At 41.8% G+C, this 22,165-nt stretch overlaps 1 protein-coding gene across 3 annotated transcripts; it reads left to right on the top strand.

Annotated features, from left to right (window-relative positions):
* The first annotated feature begins 245 nt into the window (after positions 1-245).
* On the top strand, positions 246-20,493 carry EIF4ENIF1 (eukaryotic translation initiation factor 4E nuclear import factor 1). Of its 3 annotated transcripts, none has more exons than XM_026037633.1 (18): positions 246-353; positions 4,268-4,341; positions 5,199-5,326; positions 5,818-6,113; positions 6,715-6,916; positions 8,098-8,273; positions 10,164-10,299; positions 10,634-10,813; positions 12,847-13,076; positions 13,747-13,815; positions 14,225-14,408; positions 14,702-14,781; positions 15,125-15,264; positions 15,386-15,470; positions 16,413-16,545; positions 17,756-18,037; positions 18,245-18,412; positions 18,988-20,493. In XM_026037633.1, the coding sequence occupies exons 1-18, from the start codon at positions 258-260 to the stop codon at positions 19,212-19,214; spliced, it is 2,886 nt and encodes a 961-aa protein (XP_025893418.1). In that variant the 5' UTR covers positions 246-257; the 3' UTR covers positions 19,215-20,493. The 3 variants fall into 3 exon arrangements, with proteins under 3 accessions (XP_025893418.1, XP_025893417.1, XP_025893416.1); XM_026037632.1 differs by having other exon boundaries at positions 17,693-18,037; positions 18,248-18,412; XM_026037631.1 differs by having other exon boundaries at positions 17,693-18,037.
* Positions 20,494-22,165: the final 1,672 nt, after the last annotated feature.

Raw genomic sequence — 22,165 nt, 5'->3', positions numbered from 1 at the left:
GGCCGCGGCGTCAGCTGCCCCGGGGCCGGCGCGGGCCTGGGCCGCGCAGCTGCCCCGGCCCGGGGGCTCCGCCGGGCGCTGCGTGTCCCGGGGGAGCCGCGAGCGGGAGAAGCTGCTGCCGCCTCGGCGCTTCGTCCCTCGCGCGGGGGACACGCGGTAGGCGGCGAGGGGGAGGCCCGCGCGGCTCGTGCGGAGGCTTCACACCCAGCCCTGGCTCTGCCCTAACCAGGTCCGCGGCCAAAGGCTTCGCGGGAGCCATGGATAAAAGAGGAGGCGCAGCGGAGGCGGAGAACGGGGATGCTTTCCACGACTTGAGCAGGATTACAGCGAAGTACCCGCATCGCTACACAAAAGTAAGCTCATTCCCTCCTCTTGCTTTCCAGCGATTTTCTGTCCCACTCCTGAAAGTCTAAAGGAAAATAAGCAGCGCCTAGAGCTGTTGCTGCTGGAGGGTGGAGGCTCCCCTGTTGTGCAGATAGTGCTGCAGCCTTGAGAGGCCTCTCCTTGGGTTGGCTTCCCAGGATGGTCTGAGATGAGCAATGTGCTCGATCTGCAGTGCCGGTGTAATCCTGGCTGCCCTTGCTGTGCTTGGGATTCCCACGGCATTGATAATATTGTCCTCTCCTCTCTCAGCGTGGAGGGGGACCTGGTGGTACAGCCTGGAGTGTTGTGTTGCCAACATGCTCAAGCTCTTGCACTTCATAGTTTTAGTTTGCTTTCAGTGGTTTTCTTTTAACAGCATGGCCAACACTTTAGCTTGCAATATGATGCCAATTTATTGAGATACATAATATGCCAAGTCATAGCAACTTTAATAAGCCTTTTTTCCCCCCTTCAATTTCAATATTTTCTTTGAATATATCTTGTTAGGGATTTAGAAGTTTAAGTACCTATGCATCCAGCTGGTTCTTCATGTTAAAACTTCAACGCAGGTGCTCCTGCTTATCTGTGATGCCTGAATGTATGAGTGGGGGAATGTGATTAAGGAATGTGCAAATAAACCTGTGTAGCATTGAGAAAAAAAAAACCTAAAAAACTTTGTAATTTTCAAGATTCATTCTGCTTTGAATCTTGATTCTATGCTGGAAGGATTTTTTTCTTTCTTTTTCCTTTAGAATAAAAGGCTTTTGAAAGCAGTTACTACTTTCATTGTTGAACGCTGTGGGAACAGGTGGTTGTGGCATTGCAGAAATGCACTAAGGTAGTTTGTAACAGAGGGCTGGAGGAGAGGACACATGTGCTGCTGCTGGCTGCATTATCTTGCCTCAGGAATTCTAGCTTTTGGTTTCCTAGTAGGTTGTTTTTTAAAAAAATTATCGCTGTGTCTCTGTTCTGTTCAGATAGCGAGAGTAGCTTGCTTGAACTAGACGTCAACAATAGCCTGAGTATTCCAAAATTGCAAAACTAATATGGGAGTAGTATGGCTTCTCCGCTCTCTCTCTTTTTTTTTTTCTTTTAGAAAAGAGATTTTTCTCTAAGATGCAGGCTGTAATAGGGATGACTTAATAACCAGTTTTAAATACTAAAATGAAGGATAAATGGTGGCTTGATCTGAGCTTTGCCTGATCCCAGAAGCTGTTTGTTCTCTCTTTGTCTTATTCAGCTCCTCTCTGAAAGAATAAGTGCAGCTTTGGGTTGTTGCTGCTCTCTTGAGCAGTGTTGAGGCAGCATTTGGGTAGTTACAGATTAAAACTGGTGCAGTTTGTAACTTCAACTGTTGTTAATCCCAGAATTAAGTGATTGACTTTGTGCCAGGAGGCATTCAATCTTATCTCTTTGCACAGAGTTCCAAGTGAAGAAACATATAAAGTCAATCCACATTAAAGTATTTTACATAGTAATATTGCAAGTTCTTTATAGTTAGCGTGCCTTAAATGCAAGTGGTTTAAGATGCTCATGTGATTAACAGTAAAAGCTGTTTTCACATGTAGGCCCCCATCTTCCATTGGGGGGCAAAAGAGGAAAGGAGATGGTGCTTCAGGACACATAACTGCTGGTTTGGAGGGATCTTTCCTCTTGTCAGCAGTATGTAAGTATAGATTGGCAGAGGGAGGAAAAAAACTGGCCTGCCCTATGAATCCTCATCAGCTGTTTGAATAAAGCTCTTTAATAACAGCTGAACACACCTTCCCCCACCTGTGTGAATAATAAAAAGCTGTAGAAGTGCCAATATTAATCTGCCCTATTATGTGGGGGTGTTATGTGCTGGAAGCTGTGTATTTCTGAAGCTGTTGCTCCAGCTAAGTGCTGAAAGTGAGATACAACTCAAATGCTCCTCACTGCAAATTCTGCTGCAGGTCTTCTGTGGATCGGAGGGCTGTGGACTCCCTCTCGTGGCCAGCAAAATAGTAAATGCCAAGTCTGATGGTGGGCAATGATGTTAATACTCTCGATATCCGCATCAGACTATGATAGTGTTACAGTACTAGTGTTTCCCATAGGTCATAACTTATTTTGGGAGGCTGTGGGTGTAGGCTGGTCTCCCTCTCTTTAAAGCTCTGCTCTCCAGGCTGTCTCATCTTGTTGGGAAAATATAGTGCTGCTTCTGGTGACGACTGGTACCAGTCAGTGCTGGGAGCAGCCTCCTCTGGAGCAAGGCCTTTCCAAGCAGTAGCTCTCCTTTGGTGGTGAGATGGTGAAACACCAGTGCAGGATGAGTAATGGATGTGGGGCCTTGTTCTACTGCTAGGGCAGGGCTCAGGGGTAAACTCTGCTCCAGACTTGGAGTAGGGCTGGGAAGGAGGAGTGGATCTGCATTCCTTGCCCAGGGCAGAGAACAAGACTAATATTGTCAATACTGCAATTTACCCTAAATAGTACTGAGCAAATGTTACTGTAATGTATTTTGATTTTTGTTTAACTTTACACTGTTTGCGGGTTAGTGTCCATTCTTTGTATTTCCTGCATGTTACCCTGTCACATTCAAGTATTTCTCTTCAGTCAAACTATTTCTCTCATTACTAGTGAGCGTGTGTGTGAATAAACATTTTGTACACCTATCAAGTTGACATCAAGCTAATATGTAGCTAAAGCTTGTTTTTTATGATATGGTGATGTAATTCAGATGTTGTATCTTTGGTGGGTTCTTAGGGACTCTCCCTTTCTCAGTTTGGTTCATGTGGTGTCTGCTGTTAGGATCCCTTCCAGCTTCCTTTTTGCCCAGTTCTGAATTCATGTCGCTACAGTTAAGAGTGAGGCAAACTGAAATAAGATAAGGTAGGGAATAGGAGTAACTTTAATTAGAAATACCCCTCCCTTTTTTTTCTGCAGCCAAGTTAGTGATGATTCGAAGCCTCAACTATCACACCATTAATAATATTGCTTTCTAAATGTGGCAAGCTGCGGTGGGACTCGGGATTAAGTGAGCAGCTGTTCAGGGACATGCAATAGTAAGCCAAGGACTACTCAAAAGCTGGTGAAAAATGGAAAACTGAAGTCATTAGCACTGTTCTGGTACTGGGTAGAGCAGATGAAACTATAATATATACTTTTCATTTTACATTGGAATTGGTGGTGGTCAGAAGTGGCAAGCTTCTCTGGAATGGTGAGATCTAACTTGATCACTAGTACTGCAGTAATGCTTCTTTTTTAATTTTTATACAACACTGAATATAGTGATTCCATTGCATTGCAAACTAGTCACTTGCTAGACATTATGCAATTAAGTTACTTGTACTGATTAGTCATTTAAGACTGTATGTTGCTTTTCAGGTTCTTTCTATAGTTCTGATATGACTAAACTTAGTTGTGCCTAGTTTAAGATCCTTTCCTGCAAGTCTTATGCAAGCTCCGTTTGGAAGCAGCTCTTTGGAAATTCCACTAGTAAAAAGCTTCTTCTGACATCCCAGTCACTCTCAAAGTGCTCTCCTGTGTAGAGGCTCAATTGAGTAATTTGTTTTATAAAGTATCAATGTTATCTTGGCCTGGTTTTGTTCGTTTCTCAAGCAATGTTGCACCGTTTTGCCTCTTGTGTGTTAAAGTAATGGGAGGTAGGATCTGTAGCTCTGTTTAAATGAATTACTCAATTCCTCTGAAACAAAGTTTGCTCAGTTGTCGCCGCTGGAAGAACTGAAAAATAACATGCTTCCCAGTGTCAACTCTGCAATGTAGTATTATATGGGAAATGAAACACACATTTGGAAATTTGGATTGTTAGATTAAGGCACTCCATTGAGCAGACAGTCTGGAATAGATTTGGGAGGAAGAAAGGGGAATCACTTTATTCTTGTCTGCATGAGAGCTGAAACTAACTTATTGCTTCTTTCAGGAAGAATTGTTGGATATTAAAGAGCGTCCCTACTCCAAGCAAAGACCTTCTTGTCTTTCTGAAAAATATGACAGGTATTTTCTCCATTTTACAAATTGTGGAACAGTTGCTTATATTCTACATAGCAAAAACTTCTTACTTAAACCACACCAATCTTGAGACAAGATGTATTTGCCCTAGAGTTTAATATACTACAGCATTTCAGAAATATTAAACTACTAGAATAAGCTTATGTTCTCACCAAAAATTCTGTACATGAAACAAAGATGATAACATGAGATCCAGCAGAAAACTGCGTGTTGTACAAGTCTTGCAGGCTTAAAAACCATGCTTCAGCAGGATTTCAGTGCTGTATTGAGTTTGATAAAAGCTCTACTAAGAGAATAGATGGACTTATAGCACAGACTAACTAGATTGTGTTGCAGCAGGCTGCCTTGGTTGACTTTTCCCTGTTGACTGTGTACCTCACTTAAAAGAGAGGGTGGGTTTTTTTGGCTTGCTTTCAGAAGTAAGCATGCTAAACAACAGGTTCTCTACTATTCAGAATAATTTATTGTGCAAGTAAGCACGAAACTGGGTAAGAAAAGTCTTCTGAATACACAAGAAATGTGATATCTGATCTGTTTGGCTTATTTTTCTTAGTGGTCTAGATGAACTTCATCAGTATCTAATGGAGCAACATGGTCACATGTTGTCCCTTCTATAACATGGTGATAGATACTGTGTTTCTCCACTCTTATAAAAGGGATCCAAAATATGAGGTAATTCATGGTAAGGAAATGTAGGAAAGCAGGTTTAGGTAGTGGATGTCAAAGGTTATATCTTGGCTGTACAGGTTATTAGTGAGTGAATTCTGCTAGCTTTCAGGTAGTGCAGGGGAATACTTACTTGGATGGAAGTACCAAACAATCCTGGAACTTTATTTTCATAGTGATGGTGTCTGGGATCCAGAGAAGTGGCATGCATCTTTATATCCGAGTTCAGGAAGAACTTCACCAGTGGAAAGCTTCAAAAAAGATTTGGATTCGGATCGAACTTCTCTAATGCGTAGGATAGTAGGTGAGTGTGCTTTTCGCCCACAGAACTCGGAATTGAACATAGCTTGCTAGCAAAACCTTTCCTGGGGGCTTATGTCAGATCAGCCGAACAATTTTCTGTGAGATTTTGTTTAAAATGAAACAAATGACAAGGAAATCTTGGTTATTCCAGGTGGGGACTAGTTACTGTTATTCTGGCAACAAATACCTTAGAGAGATGACAAGCTTAGATTGTTGTCAGTTGTTACATCCTACTATTTTGAAGCTTAAGATTAAATGTTCTTGAGAGAAGGTACTCCTGGAAGAGAGAGCAATGATTCCTCAATATTGAACTGTATTTATTTTTGTTATTTCTCTACCTTTCCTGGAATATTAGCATTGGCAAAAATTTAACTCAGGAGTACTCTCTTTAATTTCTGGAATAATAACAAAGCTGAAGAGAAAGTTGTTATACGGGTAATATATTAAGTACAAGATAGTTGAGTTATTTCTGTGTGTATTTTTTTTGTGTAGATCCAAGAGAACGAGTGAAAGAAGATGACTTGGATGTTGTCCTGAGCCCACAAAGGCGAAGCTTTGGGGGAGGCTGCCATGTAACTGCAGCTGTTGGCTCGCGGAGAGCTGGGAGCCCCTTGGAAAAAGAGAACGACGGTGTCCGTGTTATCGGTGGCCGCAGGATTGGCAGTGGAAGAATTATCTCTTCCCGTAACTTTGATAAAGACCACCGGGGTGGTGAAAAAGACATACGTGATTCTAGAGATGCAAGAGATAGAGATCGGGAGAGAGACTACAAAGATAAACGTTTCAGGGTTCGTTTTTCCTTGTCTTGATAAACTGCTAAATCAAATGTTTTGGATGCTTTGGCACTAAAACAACAGAGGCAGGTTAAATTACTGAATTGAATGTTCCACATTAAGTGTGTGCACTCAGGGCTTCAGAAACTTAGTTTTTAGTCCTTCTGACAGGTCAGTTGGGATTTATCTAGTTCCTTGGATTGCAGGCTGTGTGTAATGGCAAGACATTCGAAGTCCTTCTTGAGGAAGGCTTCTTGCAATGAATTGCTGCCTTTTGTGTTTACTAAGCATTCATGTACAGAAAGACAGCAGGTTTCTCCCTGGCAGTTGTCAGCAAGCACTGTTTTCAGCCTCAGCAAATAGAAACTTTGTGTGCTTTTGGACCCTTCCAAAATAAAAAGTGAGGGCAGGGAGAAGTGGTGGAACCACTAACTTTAAAAATTAAGATCAGAAAGTTTACTAAGCATTCTGAATGTTTAGTTGAAATCCTTAAAAGAACAAAGCTCCTATGAATAGGTATTCCCTTGATCTGGAGGCGAGGAATGTTAAGAAATTGCAGTTAACCAATAATTTGTTGTGTTCTGTTTTTTGTTTGTGGTTTAATACCTTGCTTCAGAGGGAATTTGGTGACAGCAAACGTATCTTTGGGGAACGGAGAAGAAATGATTCTTATACCGAAGAAGAACCAGAGTGGTTCTCTGCTGGTCCCACAAGTCAGTCTGAAACCATTGAGCTCACAGGCTTTGATGATAAAATTTTGGAAGAAGATCATAAAGGGAGAAAACGTACAAGACGACGCACAGCCTCGTTAAAAGAAGGTAGTGGAAAAGCTTTACTTGCCATCTGTGGTTCTGTGTTGTCTGTAGTGGTCCTGTTACAGGTGCAGGCAAGTGTCAAGGATAGAGCAATTTGCAATATCTTGCAGTTTATCTTAAACGTATATAACTCGTGATTATCCTGAAGCACAAGACAAAGTCACAGGTTATATTTCTTTTCTAAAAGTAGTAGCTTATTTCAAGGTGTCTTACGATGCATGAATTCAAAGGCAGGACTTGGAGTCTGAAAAATGTATGTGAAGATAGTGATTGCAGAGGACAGTTTGTAGGCTACTTTAGTCTTGTATTTCTGTATCCTGGCTTAATTTTTAGTGAGTTCATGTTTTGAGATGCCTGAAATGCGTGTGGGATTACTGTGCAAGACCAAGGCTGTTGGTATGCGGTGCCCCAACAGTATAGATTTAGACTGCCTCTCTGAACTTGTCAGCAGTCACTTAGCTCCACAAAGTTACCAAACTACCACTGAAAAAGCTGTAGTATAAACTGGATTGTGGCAAGAAAAGATGCTGCCTTAATGTTGGAAATGCTCCAGCTGGACAAAGTGTACCTGAGAAGTTCAGGTTTAGCTGTGTTTTTGCTTAATGTGGTACAGTTTGAACCTGACTACACATATAGTAGGGTTAAAGTTTTCTGGCAGCATCTGTACACGCTGGATAATTTTATTTGATAATCTGCTTCTGCCAGAGTAGTAGGATCAACACTTATGTTCTGTGTTAAAGCTCCTGTCAAGCACCAGCTCCAGAGAACCTGCTCAGAGGACCTCCAAGAAAGAACAGAAACTGCCAGCTTTTCAAAAGAAAAGCTGCACAGGCTGTTAACTCAATGTAACAGCTTGTCTGCTTTACTTATAATAATCTGATTTCTCATCTGTCTACTTCCTTGGATAGATCAGGATGCAATTATTAAATAGCAATTTTTATTTTCATATTTTAATTCACATGGTCTTAATTTCAGACCAGAGGCTCTTTTTCTTGTTTCAGCAGCCCGTTATGGCTAGCTAATCAAGCTTAGCCCATCATGGTCTAGCTAATCAAGTATCACAGAGGTGGCTGGATTACTTTGGTCCTAGACTGCTCCTTAGCCAAATGATTTGCCTGGTAGAGTCCCATAGGAAATAGTCAAGTTCAGTGACTCAGTAGTATCTTTTTCCTTCCCTCTTTTAGGAATAGAATGTAATGGGGGAGTGGCAGAAGAGGATGAAGTGCAGACTGTCCTTGCCAATGAAACTCCAGCAGATCAAGAAGTTCCTAGGGAAGCTGTCTTACAAGAACCAGCTCCAGGAGAGTTTGACTTCAATGAATTCTTTAACTTGGATAAAAGTGTTCCTGGACTGGCTTCGGTGAGTTTAACCTGAGTATATTTGACATTTTTTTCTGAATGCTGTTACCTTCAGTGAAAAGTTAACTCCCTTGCTTTGAAAGAAAACCTACTTTGTAGATTAGTCCAGGATTTTTCTGTTCTTTAACATTCTGAAGCTTTTTTCTGTCTTTGCAAGCATGTTACTTTCCAAGTGTTATCTTTGGGAGCAGCTTTATCTCTACAGGAGTAGGAGATAAACTAGTTGCTTTTTTATCCACCCTTTATTTTGATTATTACTGGAGATCCAAAATGAGCATCTTGTCTGGATTTTGCTTTGGGAGCCTTGAAAATGCATTCGGAGGAAAATCTTTATAGCTGAAAACATAACATCTAGCAGCCAAATCTGGAAACTGGCAAAAGAATGTTTTGTTTTGTGCTTCCTGGAAGGCTGTGAGTCTTGAAGACATCTGGTCAGTGTTGTCCAAGCTGTACATAGCGTTATCAATACCAGTAGCGTGGCTGAAAAGATAGATAGCTGAGAGCTTGAGTCTTCATTATTTAAGCTTCTGTTTGTAGGTTGATTTAGTGCTGTTACTAGTGGTTTAGAATAACAAACAGCCTGTGAATTCAGACAAGAGCTCTCCTCATGTTCTTGATACAGCCAGTGGACACGTAGTGTAACAAAAGCCATATGTGAGATGCTACTGATGTGCAGGAGGTAGTAACAAGACTGAGTAAAAAAGGTTGGTAGCTGCGTCATGAGCATTTTCCAATAATGGGTTTTATTTCCAGCTGTTGTTTGATGGATGCCCTGGTATGTCTGGTGGTAGCTGGTAGTTCTTAGAACATCTGATCTCTATAATAGTGGATGATGTTTACTGTTTTTAGCGTGATGGATTTAACTGGTCTGTGTGTCTGGTTCTAGAGACTTTATTTGATCCCCTTCTCCACAAGTACTCTGTTAAGACCAAGTGGATGAGTACAGTCTTGTTTTGCTGTTGTAAGTAGTGGTAACAGCCACTTGTTTCACAGAAAACAGCTGCTTTTCTGGCTGAATGAAGCTGTTCTTCCTTTTGCCTAAAAGTAAATGGGTTGCCTTGACTGTTCTCAAGATGGACTTTTAACAGGATATTATCTTTCACATTAGAAAAAGATTTGGTTTGAATTATGGAGGGGGAAAATGCCACTTGCTACTTTTGAAGTACTTGTAATAATGAGTAAAGAGTTAAATGCAGGTGCTCTATAGTGACAGTCAGGCTCCCAAGCATTGTTTTCTGGAGGGGGGAAGGTGCTGGCTGCCACTGTAATGGACACAGACCCCCTGACCTGAGGAGTGTGACCCTCATGTTAGTCCCAGAATGGTTCTGCACGTGAAGTGCAAGCAAATAGTTGTTAGCTACTGGGCTTTTCCACTACTTTTTGCAGGATCCTTTCAAGTTAGGGAGTAGTCTTTGAGGAAGGGCAATGCGTGCAGTGCTGGAGCTGAATCATGTCTGCAGGTGATTCAGGTGCTCGGAGGGTACTTCTGGACAGTGCTAGTGACTACTCCTGGGTCATCTACCCAAATTACTAGGTTATCAATTCTAACTTGCTATAATTCTTGTGGCAGATGGTACTCTTGCTTTGTTACAAATGCTTTAAAATGACATAGTTATGATTTTTAGTTGTTGTGATTAGGCTGCTTCAGTATATAGATCTAATCTGAACAAAGTGTTCACAAGTAAATATGTATGGTGGGTTATGCCAATGTTGGCTGCAGAATGGATGTTAAATGTTGGAAGGAAATGGTTCAAAAACTCCTAAGTTCAAATACTAAGGTCTGTAGCACATGAATCTTGTACAGAAGATTTCTCAAGTCTTCCTGGCCCAGCTTTTCTTAAGACTGTCTCTTTTTTTTTTCTTTCTTTCTTTCCTTCCTCCCATGATCTAGATGATAGAGGATGTGCTGGGGGAAGGTTCGGTGTCTGCCAGCAGGTTCAGCAGGTGGTTTTCTAATCCTAGTCGTTCTGGAAGTCGGTCGAGCAGCCTGAGATCTACACCACACGAAGAACTGGAGAGGCTTGCAGGTAGGATCGTAAGATAATATAAGGTCAGCTACCTTTTCTCCATATTCCCTCCTTCGTCATTCAGTAAGGATGTGGCAGATAGTACTTTAGGATAGTCGGTTCTCCCACGGTCTACAGCCTGACATTCTTTTGGAAACACTTGGAATAAGCAGCTTTAAATTCTTGTTTACAGATGTTCTTGTCATGTTTGTGATTACTCTGCAGCTGATCTCGGGCAGGGGGTGTGAGGCATAACTTTTCAGTGAAGTATTGCACTTGGGTACCAGTGTATGTTGGTCTTGAGACATTGGGTTGGTAAACTGATGTGGCGGTGCTCCTGGTTTTGCTGTTTCAGGTCTAGAGCAAGCCATTCTCTCCCCTGGCCAGAACTCTGGAAACTACTTTGCTCCCATTCCATTGGAAGACCACTCTGAAAACAAAGTGGACATCCTAGAAATGCTACAGAAAGCCAAAGTGGACTTAAAACCTCTACTCTCAAGTCTTTCAGCCAACAAGGAAAAGCTTAGAGAGAGCAGTAAGTGCCTCTTCAGATGTTGTGGAGTTCCTTTGATGCCATATCTCAAGGCAAAGAAGACTTGGTATTCTGGAACGCTCAGTTGCTGAGTCCAGGAGTAGGCAGTACTGTAGGTTTACTTGCTTGAGAAAACCCAAAGTTCAACAAATCTCAGTTATGTCCTCACTGATTCTCTCCATCCTCATCACAGGATGACATCAGGACTTTATCAGCCCATTCTGCTGGCCAGTACTAATCCTAAGTTAAGATGATGCAAAATGCCATCTGAGTTTACAGCTTTCCTGGTCTCTGCATGTACTTCTCATGTTGGAGACTGGTGATGTCAGTTCTGAATCTAACATCTAAACTATGGCTTTACCACAAACTTCAAGCATGAGTATTCCTGCAAGTGTATTTAATGGATCCAAGTGATCCATTGGGTAGCAGTATCCAAGTGGATGAAAGAAATGGTTTAAGGGTGTCAGGTTTTTCAAATGCCTGCTCTTAGTCTATTGCAATCTACTGTTGCAATCCCTTGAATCACAGCACTCTGTTTGCTCTTCAGTGAACTATTTAATTAACAAATGTAAGCTGTAGCATAGGAACAGATTTATCTTTTAGTTAAACTAATTCACTTAGCCAAGATCATGGAATTATAGGGAACTTATTCAGGCAAAACTAATGTTGCTGGCATCAACTACCCTCAAGTCAGTTTGGGGCCATCTGTAAATTCAGGGAGATATCAAGGTTAGGAATTTGCATGTTTGGGTCCATAGCATGCATGGACAGTACAAAAATGCATGTTTTTGACATCTGAAGTTTAGTTCCAACTTGGTTTCTTTTGGCAAGCAGCATGTGTTGCCATGTGAACTTATAAAGGGACTGAAAAAAAAGTAATGCTACTTCACAATTTGCCTGGGGAAGGAGGAAACCATCCAAGAACTGACGATATTCTTAAGCATCCAGTTTGAGAGTAGGATGTACCTGGTTAACATGGAAATATGTTCCTCAATTTGACTTAAATAGAGCTGCAAGTTAGTCTGGCTTTTCTACCAAAAGCTTTTTTTATTCATTTATCCTTGATTTGCAATCGTCAAAATTTAGAAAAAGTGGGAAAGTTTCTATTGCTTCTAAGTACCTACTGTTAGTTCTGCATTTTCACAAAACGCTGTGTGGTTCTCAGTGTTGTAGCATTTTCAGATCACTTCTCCTCCAACTTCTTACTCTTTCTCATGTTCCATATTGCATGTCTGAATCATTGTTTCTCTTTTAACTTTGTCCAGATTTCCAGTAAATATTACTTTCTTCGAGCCAACACCTGTTAGAGCAACCCATGGCATGTTACTGTCTTTTCTCTTAAGGTGTCGTACCTTCTAATAGATGTAAATTGGTCCATGAAGCATATCTAAGTTAGGCTTATATATATGTAAGGGGAAAAAAATCACCTTTTTAATGCTTGTACCTCTTATTCTGGTTATGCCAGTGGAATCTCTCTATAATGGCTTTAATTTCTGAAGAAAAATAATCTACCTGAAACTTTAGGCACCAAACTAAGTGTCCAACTGAGTTTCTAAAATATCTAGACTTTTCAGGTATGTATTCTCTCTACCTGTGGTGACCTCAGACAATCTGACATCACTTAGACTGCCTGTAAGTCAGTCTGGTTCCTGAAGTATAAGATAATGGAGCTCCTTCCTAAGTAGAACTCCTCAAACTTGGTGATTGAGGGGAACAGCTTCTGTTAAAAGCAGTCAAAATAATATGTTACCAAGTGTAGAACTAAATGTTTCACAGGACAAGTGAAAACCAATGAGACAGCATCAGTTGAAACAGCTTGTTGGGCAACTTGCATGTCTGTAGTTGTGTATGGGAATATTTCTAATTTGAGGATTATTAGGCCAGTAACTACTGGCTAAATGTCTTGGCAGCTAGTACGAATGTTGGAAGATAAACTGTTTGAGAACAAGGTGAAATGTTCTTCAGTGTCTGCAGAAGCATGAGCTCACTTGTAATAGAGCACCTTAGTTTAACAGTATTTCCTTTGTGTTTCTTAGCACATTCAGGAGTTGTACTTTCCGTGGAAGAAGTGGAAGCTGGGCTAAAAGGTCTGAAAATGGATCAAGAGGGAAAAATTGCTACTCCCTTTATGGCAGAGCAAATGGAGGAAGCACTAAATGTAGCTGGCTCCAGACAGATCAAGAAGGATGGAGATATGACAGCATTTAACAAACTAGTAAGCAGCATGAAGGCCAGTGGGACTCTGCCTTCGCAGCCCAAAGTCAATGTAAGTAGCTGACCCCGGCTCTTCTGAACTACAAATGCATCTGTCCTAAAAGGCAGAATACAAACTGAAACACCCTGCATGTCGCCCTAGAATGTAGGATTTGAGTGGGTACAAGAGTGTGCTAGTAAATATTCTCATTAAAAATACTGTTACTTGAGGAGAGGAGAAAGAGAGGCACTTTGGCCACTTTTCCCAGGCAAGACTGGATGTTTTTTTTCAGTTCTGAAGTCACAGGGTTGACTTCAGGTCCCGTTTCTGAAAGTCACAGAATTCTAATCCTATGAGAGAAGCCTAATTGCCCCCTTTAAAGCAGATGTGCCCGAGTACTTAATCCAGCTGTCTGACAACTGGACTTAAAGGCTAGATATTTGCCCAAAGGAGGATCCTGGAAAGTCTGAAGGAGGGTAGCTTTTTATGCCTGCTGTGTTCTGCCCTTGATGGGAAATAATGGGTAGTTTTATATAAGACTGAGTTGTGTCCTGCTGTTGGAGTCTCGTGTAGTGGCAAACTACGAAAGCCTGTGCTGTGTGATCACAAAATGACCCATATGGTTGACAGCATCTGTTGTAGGTCCAGCAGAAATGCAGCTTTCCTGCCTTCACTTGTTCTAAGTACTTGGCCAGATGTGGATTCTCACATCAACACTTAATGTTTTCCATTTTTTTAACAGAGCCTTGAAAGCCACTTGATGTCACCTCCAGAGATGACAGGCCAGCCTCTATCAAAGAATATTTTACAGGTAGTTATCACTGGGATGCACTTTTAAATACTTTTTCAACAGGAAATTCAAAACATTACTTGTAAACAAAATATTTAAAGCAGTTTAGTTTAGTTCATAGTTAACCTGCTTTAATCTAAAGCAGTTTAGTAGTCAGATTTCTCTCCCTATAGGAAGAAGAAAGCTGCTTGTACAACTTAACTGTAGGTAACTTAGTTTACTTTAAAATTGAGTCTTGTGATGGTATTTCCCACGATTACAGTTTGAAAAACCTGGCTAGGTGCCTATTTCTGAGGGCAGTCCAGAATTAGTATATCTAGTTACACGAGTCTATTTATCTTGCTATAAATAACCTGTAGTCTAGTAAAGTGAGCTCCTTTGTATACATAAATCATATTCTGAACATTTTTTTTTTATTCCTTAATCTTAGGAACTTCTTGGTCCACCTATTACCAGACCTGCTTCATCAAATGTCTTAAGTGGCCTGATAGGTGGCTTGGAACCTGCAGCTTCTCTTCTGGGGCAGAGAGCCCCTTCCCCCCCTATTCCACCAGTGTTCCCAACTCGAGCTGCTTCTGCAGACTACCTGCGCCATCGGATATCTTCACCCCTTGGTGAGACTGTAGCCCACAACGTGGTGTGTGTGTGTGTTGTTGGTGGGTGTGTGGGGGGGTGTTTTGTTTTGTTTTTTTTTTTAATGGGAGATAGCTCAGGTCTAAGTGTTGCAAAGACAACTTGGCAGTACAGGAAGAGTTAACTGGCAGCTGGCAACCAAGCTCCTGCCTCTTGAGTGCATGTGCAAGGTATTATCACTTAATCTTCTGATGTCAGTGAGAGGCTGAGAATCTTCATGTATGTACTGAAAACTGCTGGTGCTTTTAAATAATTTTTGAATGCTTTTCATCAGGTTTTGGACAAGGTTCTCAGCAACTGCTTGGGGACCCTTTTCCAAGTGTAAGGAAGCCCATGAGCCCAGTTGCTGCACAGGTTAGACTAAATGTTGTTTGGTTAATGTGTGTTCATCTTCTCATGTTGTGGGGCCTAGAATTAACTTGTAGAAATGCATATCTGTTGATTTCAGATGTTTATGCTCCAGTTGTGTCAGGTTTGTCTCAAGTGTGAGGATGCAAAGTAAAAATCTCAAATCTTGCTGCTGTTATCATTCCATCTTAGAGTACCTTAACAATAACAGCTTGAAAACTTCCCTCAAAAAAAAAGCGACAAATTGTTGTTGGGCAGACACTCTGAAGATGGTAGCTGTACCAGTGAATGACTGTAACAGTGAATCCTCAGAATCCTTGAAATACATAAGCTTCATGTTGTCTTTCAGATGAGTCCCTTGGAGATCCAGCAAGCTGCATTAGAAGGGCTGGCATTACCACCTGACTTAGCCCTACAGGCAGCCAACTTCTACCAGCATGGCTTTGGCAAGCCACAAATGGACAAGAGCAGAGATGGCTACAGAAACAGGTGACTGAATCATTAAGGGGGGCATAATTAACCAATCATGTTTTGTTTTAACCGTTGGATATTAGTACTATTGATTCATGCATGTAGAGAGCCTCTCGCTAACCTTCCTGTCCATTAACAGGCAGCAGCGAGTGACTAAATCACCTGCACCAGGACACAGAGGGAATGCATCTTCTCCAGCCCCTGCAGCATCCATTACTAGCATGGTTAGTACCTGTGGTGTAATAACGGGAAGAGCTGCCAAGCTGCCTGCAGAAACTGGTTTGCATAGGGGTGGGAAGTGGAGGGATATAAGGTTAATCACTCTGGTGTAGACATGACAATGGTGTGATACAAGAATAGGGTTATCTGCCTTTGCTTTGGAAAACAAGCTTTGCAGATTACTTTTGTATTTAAAAACTGAGCCCTGATAATGGTGCTTTGATCATCTTGAAACCAGAGGAATTAGAGTTATGAGAGCTCCAGCCCCTCATGCTTTGATACTTTGAGATGAGTGTTGAGGGCCCTTAGCCACTTAGGAGAACTCTGGCCTTCGGCACAGGTATTAGTAGGTTACTGCAGCACTTCAAGGTCACTTGTTCAGTAAAATGTCAAAGCGAAGTTGTTGCCACAGCCCTCGCTAGTATGTGAAACATTGCTTTGATCTAAACTTTCCCGTTAATCAGCCAAGTACTTGCTGTCTAACACTGGTCATCAGTGCTAGATCAGACATAATACTTGAGTTTTTGTAACAAATTCATGGCAAATGCAGATCCCATGTAACTCCTAATGGGCATAATGTTAGTAAGGCAGTGGATCAACCTTGAGTTGATCAGGAGCTTCTGTGGAGCTGTTCTGGGCCAACAACTAATTGCAAACCACTAATGTAAATACAGCTGATCTTATCCATATTGTTTTAAGCACCTGAAGATGTCTTTAACGCTTACTGCTTAGTAAAGATATTGAAGTCCTGCAAAGCTATATCAGGAGAAGTGTTTAGACTATAGCCTGGAACTATAAAATTAGATGAAGTGAAAGTAGAGGATGTGAGAGGTACAACCCAAAGAGCTTTAAATGGAAAGTGTATGTTAGAGTTGATGTCAATCCACAACTAAGCTAGTGCCTTGGTAATTGGCACTGAGTTAAGGCCTTGTTCTTATGTTCTGCAGCTGTCTCCTTCCTTCACGCCTACCTCAGTGATTCGCAAGATGTATGAGAGCAAGGAAAAAAGTAAAGAGGAGCCAATTTCTGGGAAACTGAAAGTCAATGATGTTAAAGATGAAAATCAGAGGCCAAATGAAGGTATTTTAATGGCTTAAAATAACACACACAATGAGATTTGCAATAGGCCTGAAGAGCTTCAAGACTTGTTATGTCTGAGTTAAGCTTGCAACTCTTAGAGGTGGTGAAAAGGGGGGGTTGCAACAAGAAGCTTAGAGACTGTGGAGGAATTGAGAGGTCATTCTCCAAATGCATTTTTCCAGTAGTGTCAGGTTTAAATCCATGTCTTAGGTGAGAGTTTGTCAGGTGTAGCATCACTAAGGGCCTGGCTGTGGACCAAAACTGTTTCTTTGCAACTGGTCTTGATGAACATGTGTATTAGAATAATGCTTCCATGTCTCTCTATTCTGTAACTGAACACAAGCAAATTGCAGCACTCTTGAGACATTATAACCAAACAATCTAAGCTGAGACCAATTATGCTCTTAAACATAACAAATCAAGGAAGCCTTTTGTCACCTTTGCAGATCTAAGTGGCTATCGGAAGGAAGTACTCAATACCAGTTGTCTGACCTAGTGCTCAGTTGTCATGATACTGCACGTAATTCTGCTAACCACAGATGCAGCTGGCTGGTCCTATTGTTCCACTGACTTTTTCCTTCTAATATTCCATTACCTTAACTGGTAGCAAACATTCTAAGATACTTTAGGCTTTGTCTAACTGATCTAGACAGTCTGTGGCTGTAGATGCTTGAGGTGCTCTGGTGTCCCAAATCCTACCGAGCAGAGGGCAGAAAGGGAGGCCTGCCTCTAACCTGAGACGTGTGCACCAAAAGGAACAGGAATGGCTAGATTTCTGGCAGAACTCCAGCTCCAAATTGCAGCCTCCTCTAGGGAGGTTCCCTTGCACCGCTTGTCTCCTTTGAGACATTCATCTGTGCTACCAGGTAAAAATTTAAGTATGAGGGCACATAAGACTTGCAGTTATTGCTATTTCTGACTTCAGCTTGAAATGAAGCAATTTTGCTGAAGAACGTATTTTCATTATGAAGTTTGGAGCTTATTTGGCTAAATGCATTTCCAGGGAGGAGGAAAGCTTACCACTTTATATATCTGACTAAAACTACAGCTCTTTCTTGAATCTAGCTATCAAATCCAGTGATTAGCTTGAACTTTTCCTCAGATGTAATCTCTAGCTGTGGACTATAATAGTTGTATTCAATTCTAGCTACAGATAACCTACTGTCTAGTTCTGTGGAGAATGCAGATCAAGGAACTTTGCCCACCTTAGGTACCAAACTACCTGCACTGCAACGCTCTGCATGTTCCACACCTCTTACTCAAGCAAATCGTTGCACCAAAGAGCAAGACTACAGGCCTAAATCAACTGGTAGAAAGACTCCTACAATGGCCTCCCCAGTACCAGGAGGCCCTTTTCTCCGTCCTGTTCATCAAGTACCCCTTGTTCCCCATGTACCAATTGTACGACCTGCTCATCAACTGCATCCAGGATTGGTCCAGAGAATGCTGGCCCAGGGGGTTCATCCTCAACATCTTCCTCTACTGCAAGCAGGTAATGCCTTAAGGGAAAAACTGTCTGAATGTTCTCTACAAGACTTATTTTGCTTTAGAAATGGTACAAATTGATACTCATTACTGACAATATTTTTTATCTGTAAAAGGAGGCAATGTATTCCAACACATGTTATTATGTAAATGCTTGTTTTCCTTAAAGCTTTTCATGCCTGTCAGGCTGAAAAGCTTCTTTGCTCTTGCCCAGCAGGTATGCTTCCTCCTGGAGTGGATCTCTCTCACTTGCAGGGAATATCTACCCCCATCCTTGGCCAACCTCTTTATCCACTACCAACAGCCAGCCATCACATCTTAAACCCACGCTCTGGGACACCTTTGCAACTAGCAATGATGCAACAGCAATTACAGCGCTCAGGTAGGCTGAAATGTAAAACAGGAACGTGAGGTTTGAAAAGGCTGACTAACCTGCTCCAGGTAGTATCCTTGTTGGCTTGTTTCAGTAGACTAAATGAACAGGGAACTACTTCAGTACCCACACAAAATTAGGGCCTATCAATGTGTAAAATAGTTCTGACCACTGCAGGTCTTCATGCCAGAGCAGAGCTGAAATGAAGCAGTTTAATGATGTATCTTGCTTTGATGCATCTGGTTTTTGCAGTGTTGTGAATAGCACTCTCTTTGAAGAGCATTTTGCTGCTGGCTGAGTAAGGCTCACTAGCATGCACATTGAAAATAAAGGGTTCTCAGATGCTGGTCTTCCAGTTAAAACCAATGTGATGCAGGCTCTGGAATCAGCCATGTCAGATGATTTACAGAAATAACAAGAGTAAATACAGGGCAATCAAGGTGAAGTCTGAATTTCCCAGGACCAGTAGTGTTGTTGCCACATTCAGCCCGTGTATGATACGTGTACCGTGTGACTGCTTTAGGACAAATTTGTGCTCTTGGGTGAACTTACAACTCCAGCTCTAACAGCTTTACATTCCACAGGCACTGGCGCACAGGGATCACCAGCTGGTGTGCAAAGCACCCCCCAAAATGTGCCGTCTCGGACTGGATTATCTCATGGGCACACACAGCTCGACCATCGCCCCAGCCAGAGAAGTGGCTCTCCCATTGGCCTTGCCAAGTGGTTTGGTTCAGATGTCTTGCAGCAGCCTCTCCCCTCCATGCCATCCAAAGTCATCAGTGTTGATGAACTGGAGTATCGGCAGTGAGCAGTGACCGCTGGGTGGGACACTTGTGCTTCTTTAGACTGGATAAGAATGTCCATAGTCAGGACTTCACCTCTGTTTGTTTTTTGGGGGTTTTATTTTTAGCACTCTGTGCAAAATTTCTTTTTGAGAGACTAAAAGCACATGGCACCTGTCCTGGTCTCATGTCTGCATCAAGACTAAAGGATCCATTATGGCTTAAATAGTGAAGCCTGAAGAAATTTAGATGCAAGACAAAGCCAGTTTAATCCTGGAAGTGTCTATTTTTTGTTTTTGTAAGATATGTGAATGAAGTGCTGATATTCTCTAGTGTAGAGGTAGCAGCTATGGATTCCTCCTGCAGAAAACTAAATGTATAGACCCTTGTGTACAGACTATGTATAAACAATCTTTTGTATATATACACATAGAATAGCTTTTTTGAATCTATACAGCTGTACATAAGAGTAGCTGATAACAGTTGAGCTTTAGTTGTGCCTATGGTTTGGATTTTTCTCCATTGTACATGTGGGACTTTCTTTGAGATTAAAATTGCATATCCTAAGTGCGAGTGAACAGGATAAAGTTGCTTTGCCTTTTCTTGCTGCTCATCTCCTGAGTCTCCCTCTCAAGCACATCCTTCTGTCGTGTACTGTGCATTCAGTGTAGCTGAAGTGTCAAAGTAAAAAGCCCACGTCTTGCTGTCTGTAGAACAAAGGTCTGATCCCGTGTGTGTGACTCTTGCCATCAACTGAAAGAACTGCTTAGTCTTCAAACTGCCTTGAGGCTGGGACCTGGTACAGTAATGACAAAGCTACTTCATCCGTTTGCCATAAGCAAAGAGACTGTAGGTACCTGTTTGGTCACAGTTCTCTCGAGGGGGCTGGTGCTGGTCCTTGCTGGGCTGCAGTATTTTCCTTGTTTTAATCTTTCAAGCAAGTTGCTAAAGGTCATCAGAACGGAGCCTTGAAACCCTCACCCTTCCACTCCTCTGTCATAGCTGTGGTATGTTCTATACTGCCCTCAATTCTATTTATAGAAGGGAGTCCCAAGAACAGCCCTAAATCTAGGGTGCATCTCCTTGGTGCAGTTACTGTGAAACTTGCCTCTGGAGTCTTGTTCTGTGGCGTGAAAGGGGGAGGAGGGGTAATTTTGTGATCTTACTGTGTATATTTAGTTTTTAAATACTATGTTCCTTTTAAGCCTGTTTCACTTTCCTGAACAGTTAAGTGTTCTTTTCCATCTTCCTGCATGGTTCCTCACTTCACCTTCTCACTTGTGTTGAGTCTAGTACTGCTGTCATGTCTTCTAGCTTAGGCCCTTGTGCTCTTTTTTAGAAAAAGGAAAAAAAAAAAAAAAAAAAGTAAAAGCAAAACCAGAATTCTCACAGACTTGCTCTTTCTTAAGTCTCACTGAATGCAAAACCAGCAGCAGAAAAATCACTTGACTGTATTATAACAATTGCCAGCATGCTGTGGTGGGTTTGTGTCAGTCTACCAGAGACAACAGTGTACAGAAACAGCAAGTTGAAAGCTCCAGCGTGGAAGCTGTTGGGGGTCACCCCTACTTCTAGTGGTTGTTCATGCAACAATCTCTGTAAAACATGCAATCACCAGCTTGTCCTTGTAAGATTGTTTTCATACTTTTTTAACTTGACACTTTCCCAGTAACATTCTGTAAATAAAGTCAATTCTACCAGCTGTCTGTATCAACTGCTCTTATAAAACTTATTTGGATAGACTGTCACCATAGTATATCTGTGTAAGCTCCAGGAAAAGGTTTCCAGGGGAGTAGGTCCTGCTCCCTGGAGTGCTGTAGTGTGTAGCTTACCCTGTTCTGCTGTTCATCTGCTTCACAGGAGCTAACCCACCTCACAGAGGACAGGCCCAGGAGCTGCAACTGACCCTGTAACAAGAATTGTAGCTTTGAACTAAAGGCTAAGTACAGAGAAGGATGGAGTAGTCTACCAGACACCTTTATTAAAAAGCAAAGTGAGCTCTAGGGCCAGTGCTGGATTGTCCCCTTCACTATCTCTAGTAAGTAGTTGGCTTAGAGGAGTGTAGGTGGGGAAGCATACTGTACTGTTTAGAATAAATAGTCGAAGTCTTGCTTGGACTGCTGCCTTGCTGTCAAATACTACTTCTGTGGCAGTGATTTAATGTTGAAATCTGTTTGAAGGAGCTGCAGGTACAGCTTTTACTGAGTTATAAATTAGTGAAGTCAGAGGCGGCACCTGACAAGTAGTCCTTGTTTTCTAGGAGGAAAGTACTAGAGGCGAATAAATGTGATATAGCTTCACAGTGAACAGAAAGCCTACCTCCATTCCTTTTGAGAGCAATAACACTGCTACTTTAAGAAAAGCCTGCTTTTACTGAGTGATTAACTTCAGAGAAGTCAGTAAAGCAGCATTCTGCTTTTTTAGAGAGAGCTTAAGAGCTTCTGCACCCTAACAGCCCTATCCAGGCATCTAGTTTACTTTTCCTGGTACAAACAATATTACTACTTAATAAGCAGAACCTAGCAGCTCTTCCACAGCTGCAGAAAACTCACCTGTATGTATTCACACAGGAACAGGGCAGCTAAAAGCAAGCAAGACTAACTTCTACAAGAATTCTCCTGTAAGATACTGGTGTCTAGCTTCTGTTTTCAGTACTTAGTTCTAAATTGGAACTGGCAATTTCAGCTCTGTGAATGTTCTAATTTGGAAAAAGGTACATATACAGGCAGAAAAATATCATGGTGGGTATTAAAGCCTCCCTAGGGCATTTTGCCTGCAATTGCCAGAGTTATTTACCTTGAGTTTCTCCTCTGTACAGTCCGCTGGAAGGGGACAGTACAGTACATGCTGGCCAAAAACATTTTCCATGCAGTAAATTACTACCCTAAAAGGTGCTATCCCCTTGTTAAAGGTGTGATAAAAATGTGGCCTATTTTTTTGCCACTTACAACTTGATGAAGTCAGGTACACTGGCAAG

This window comes from Nothoprocta perdicaria, unplaced genomic scaffold (assembly GCF_003342845.1).
Source record: "Nothoprocta perdicaria isolate Ctin4 unplaced genomic scaffold, notPer1 scaffold_2, whole genome shotgun sequence".
Lineage (NCBI taxonomy): Eukaryota > Metazoa > Chordata > Aves > Tinamiformes > Tinamidae > Nothoprocta > Nothoprocta perdicaria.
The sequence above is the reverse complement of the archived record's forward strand: the minus strand, read 5'-3'. Positions and strand labels throughout refer to the sequence as shown.

Excerpts from the sequence above, each read along its gene's own strand:
- EIF4ENIF1 (XM_026037631.1), top strand. The coding sequence starts at position 258 with ATGGATAAAAGAGGAGGCGCAGCGGAGGCGGAGAACGGGGATGCTTTC. Across the intron at positions 14,409-14,701 it reads TCGGATATCTTCACCCCTTG|GTTTTGGACAAGGTTCTCAG; the intron begins GTGAGACTGTAG and ends GCTTTTCATCAG. Across the intron at positions 16,546-17,692 it reads AAATCAGAGGCCAAATGAAG|CTACAGATAACCTACTGTCT; the intron begins GTATTTTAATGG and ends ATTCAATTCTAG.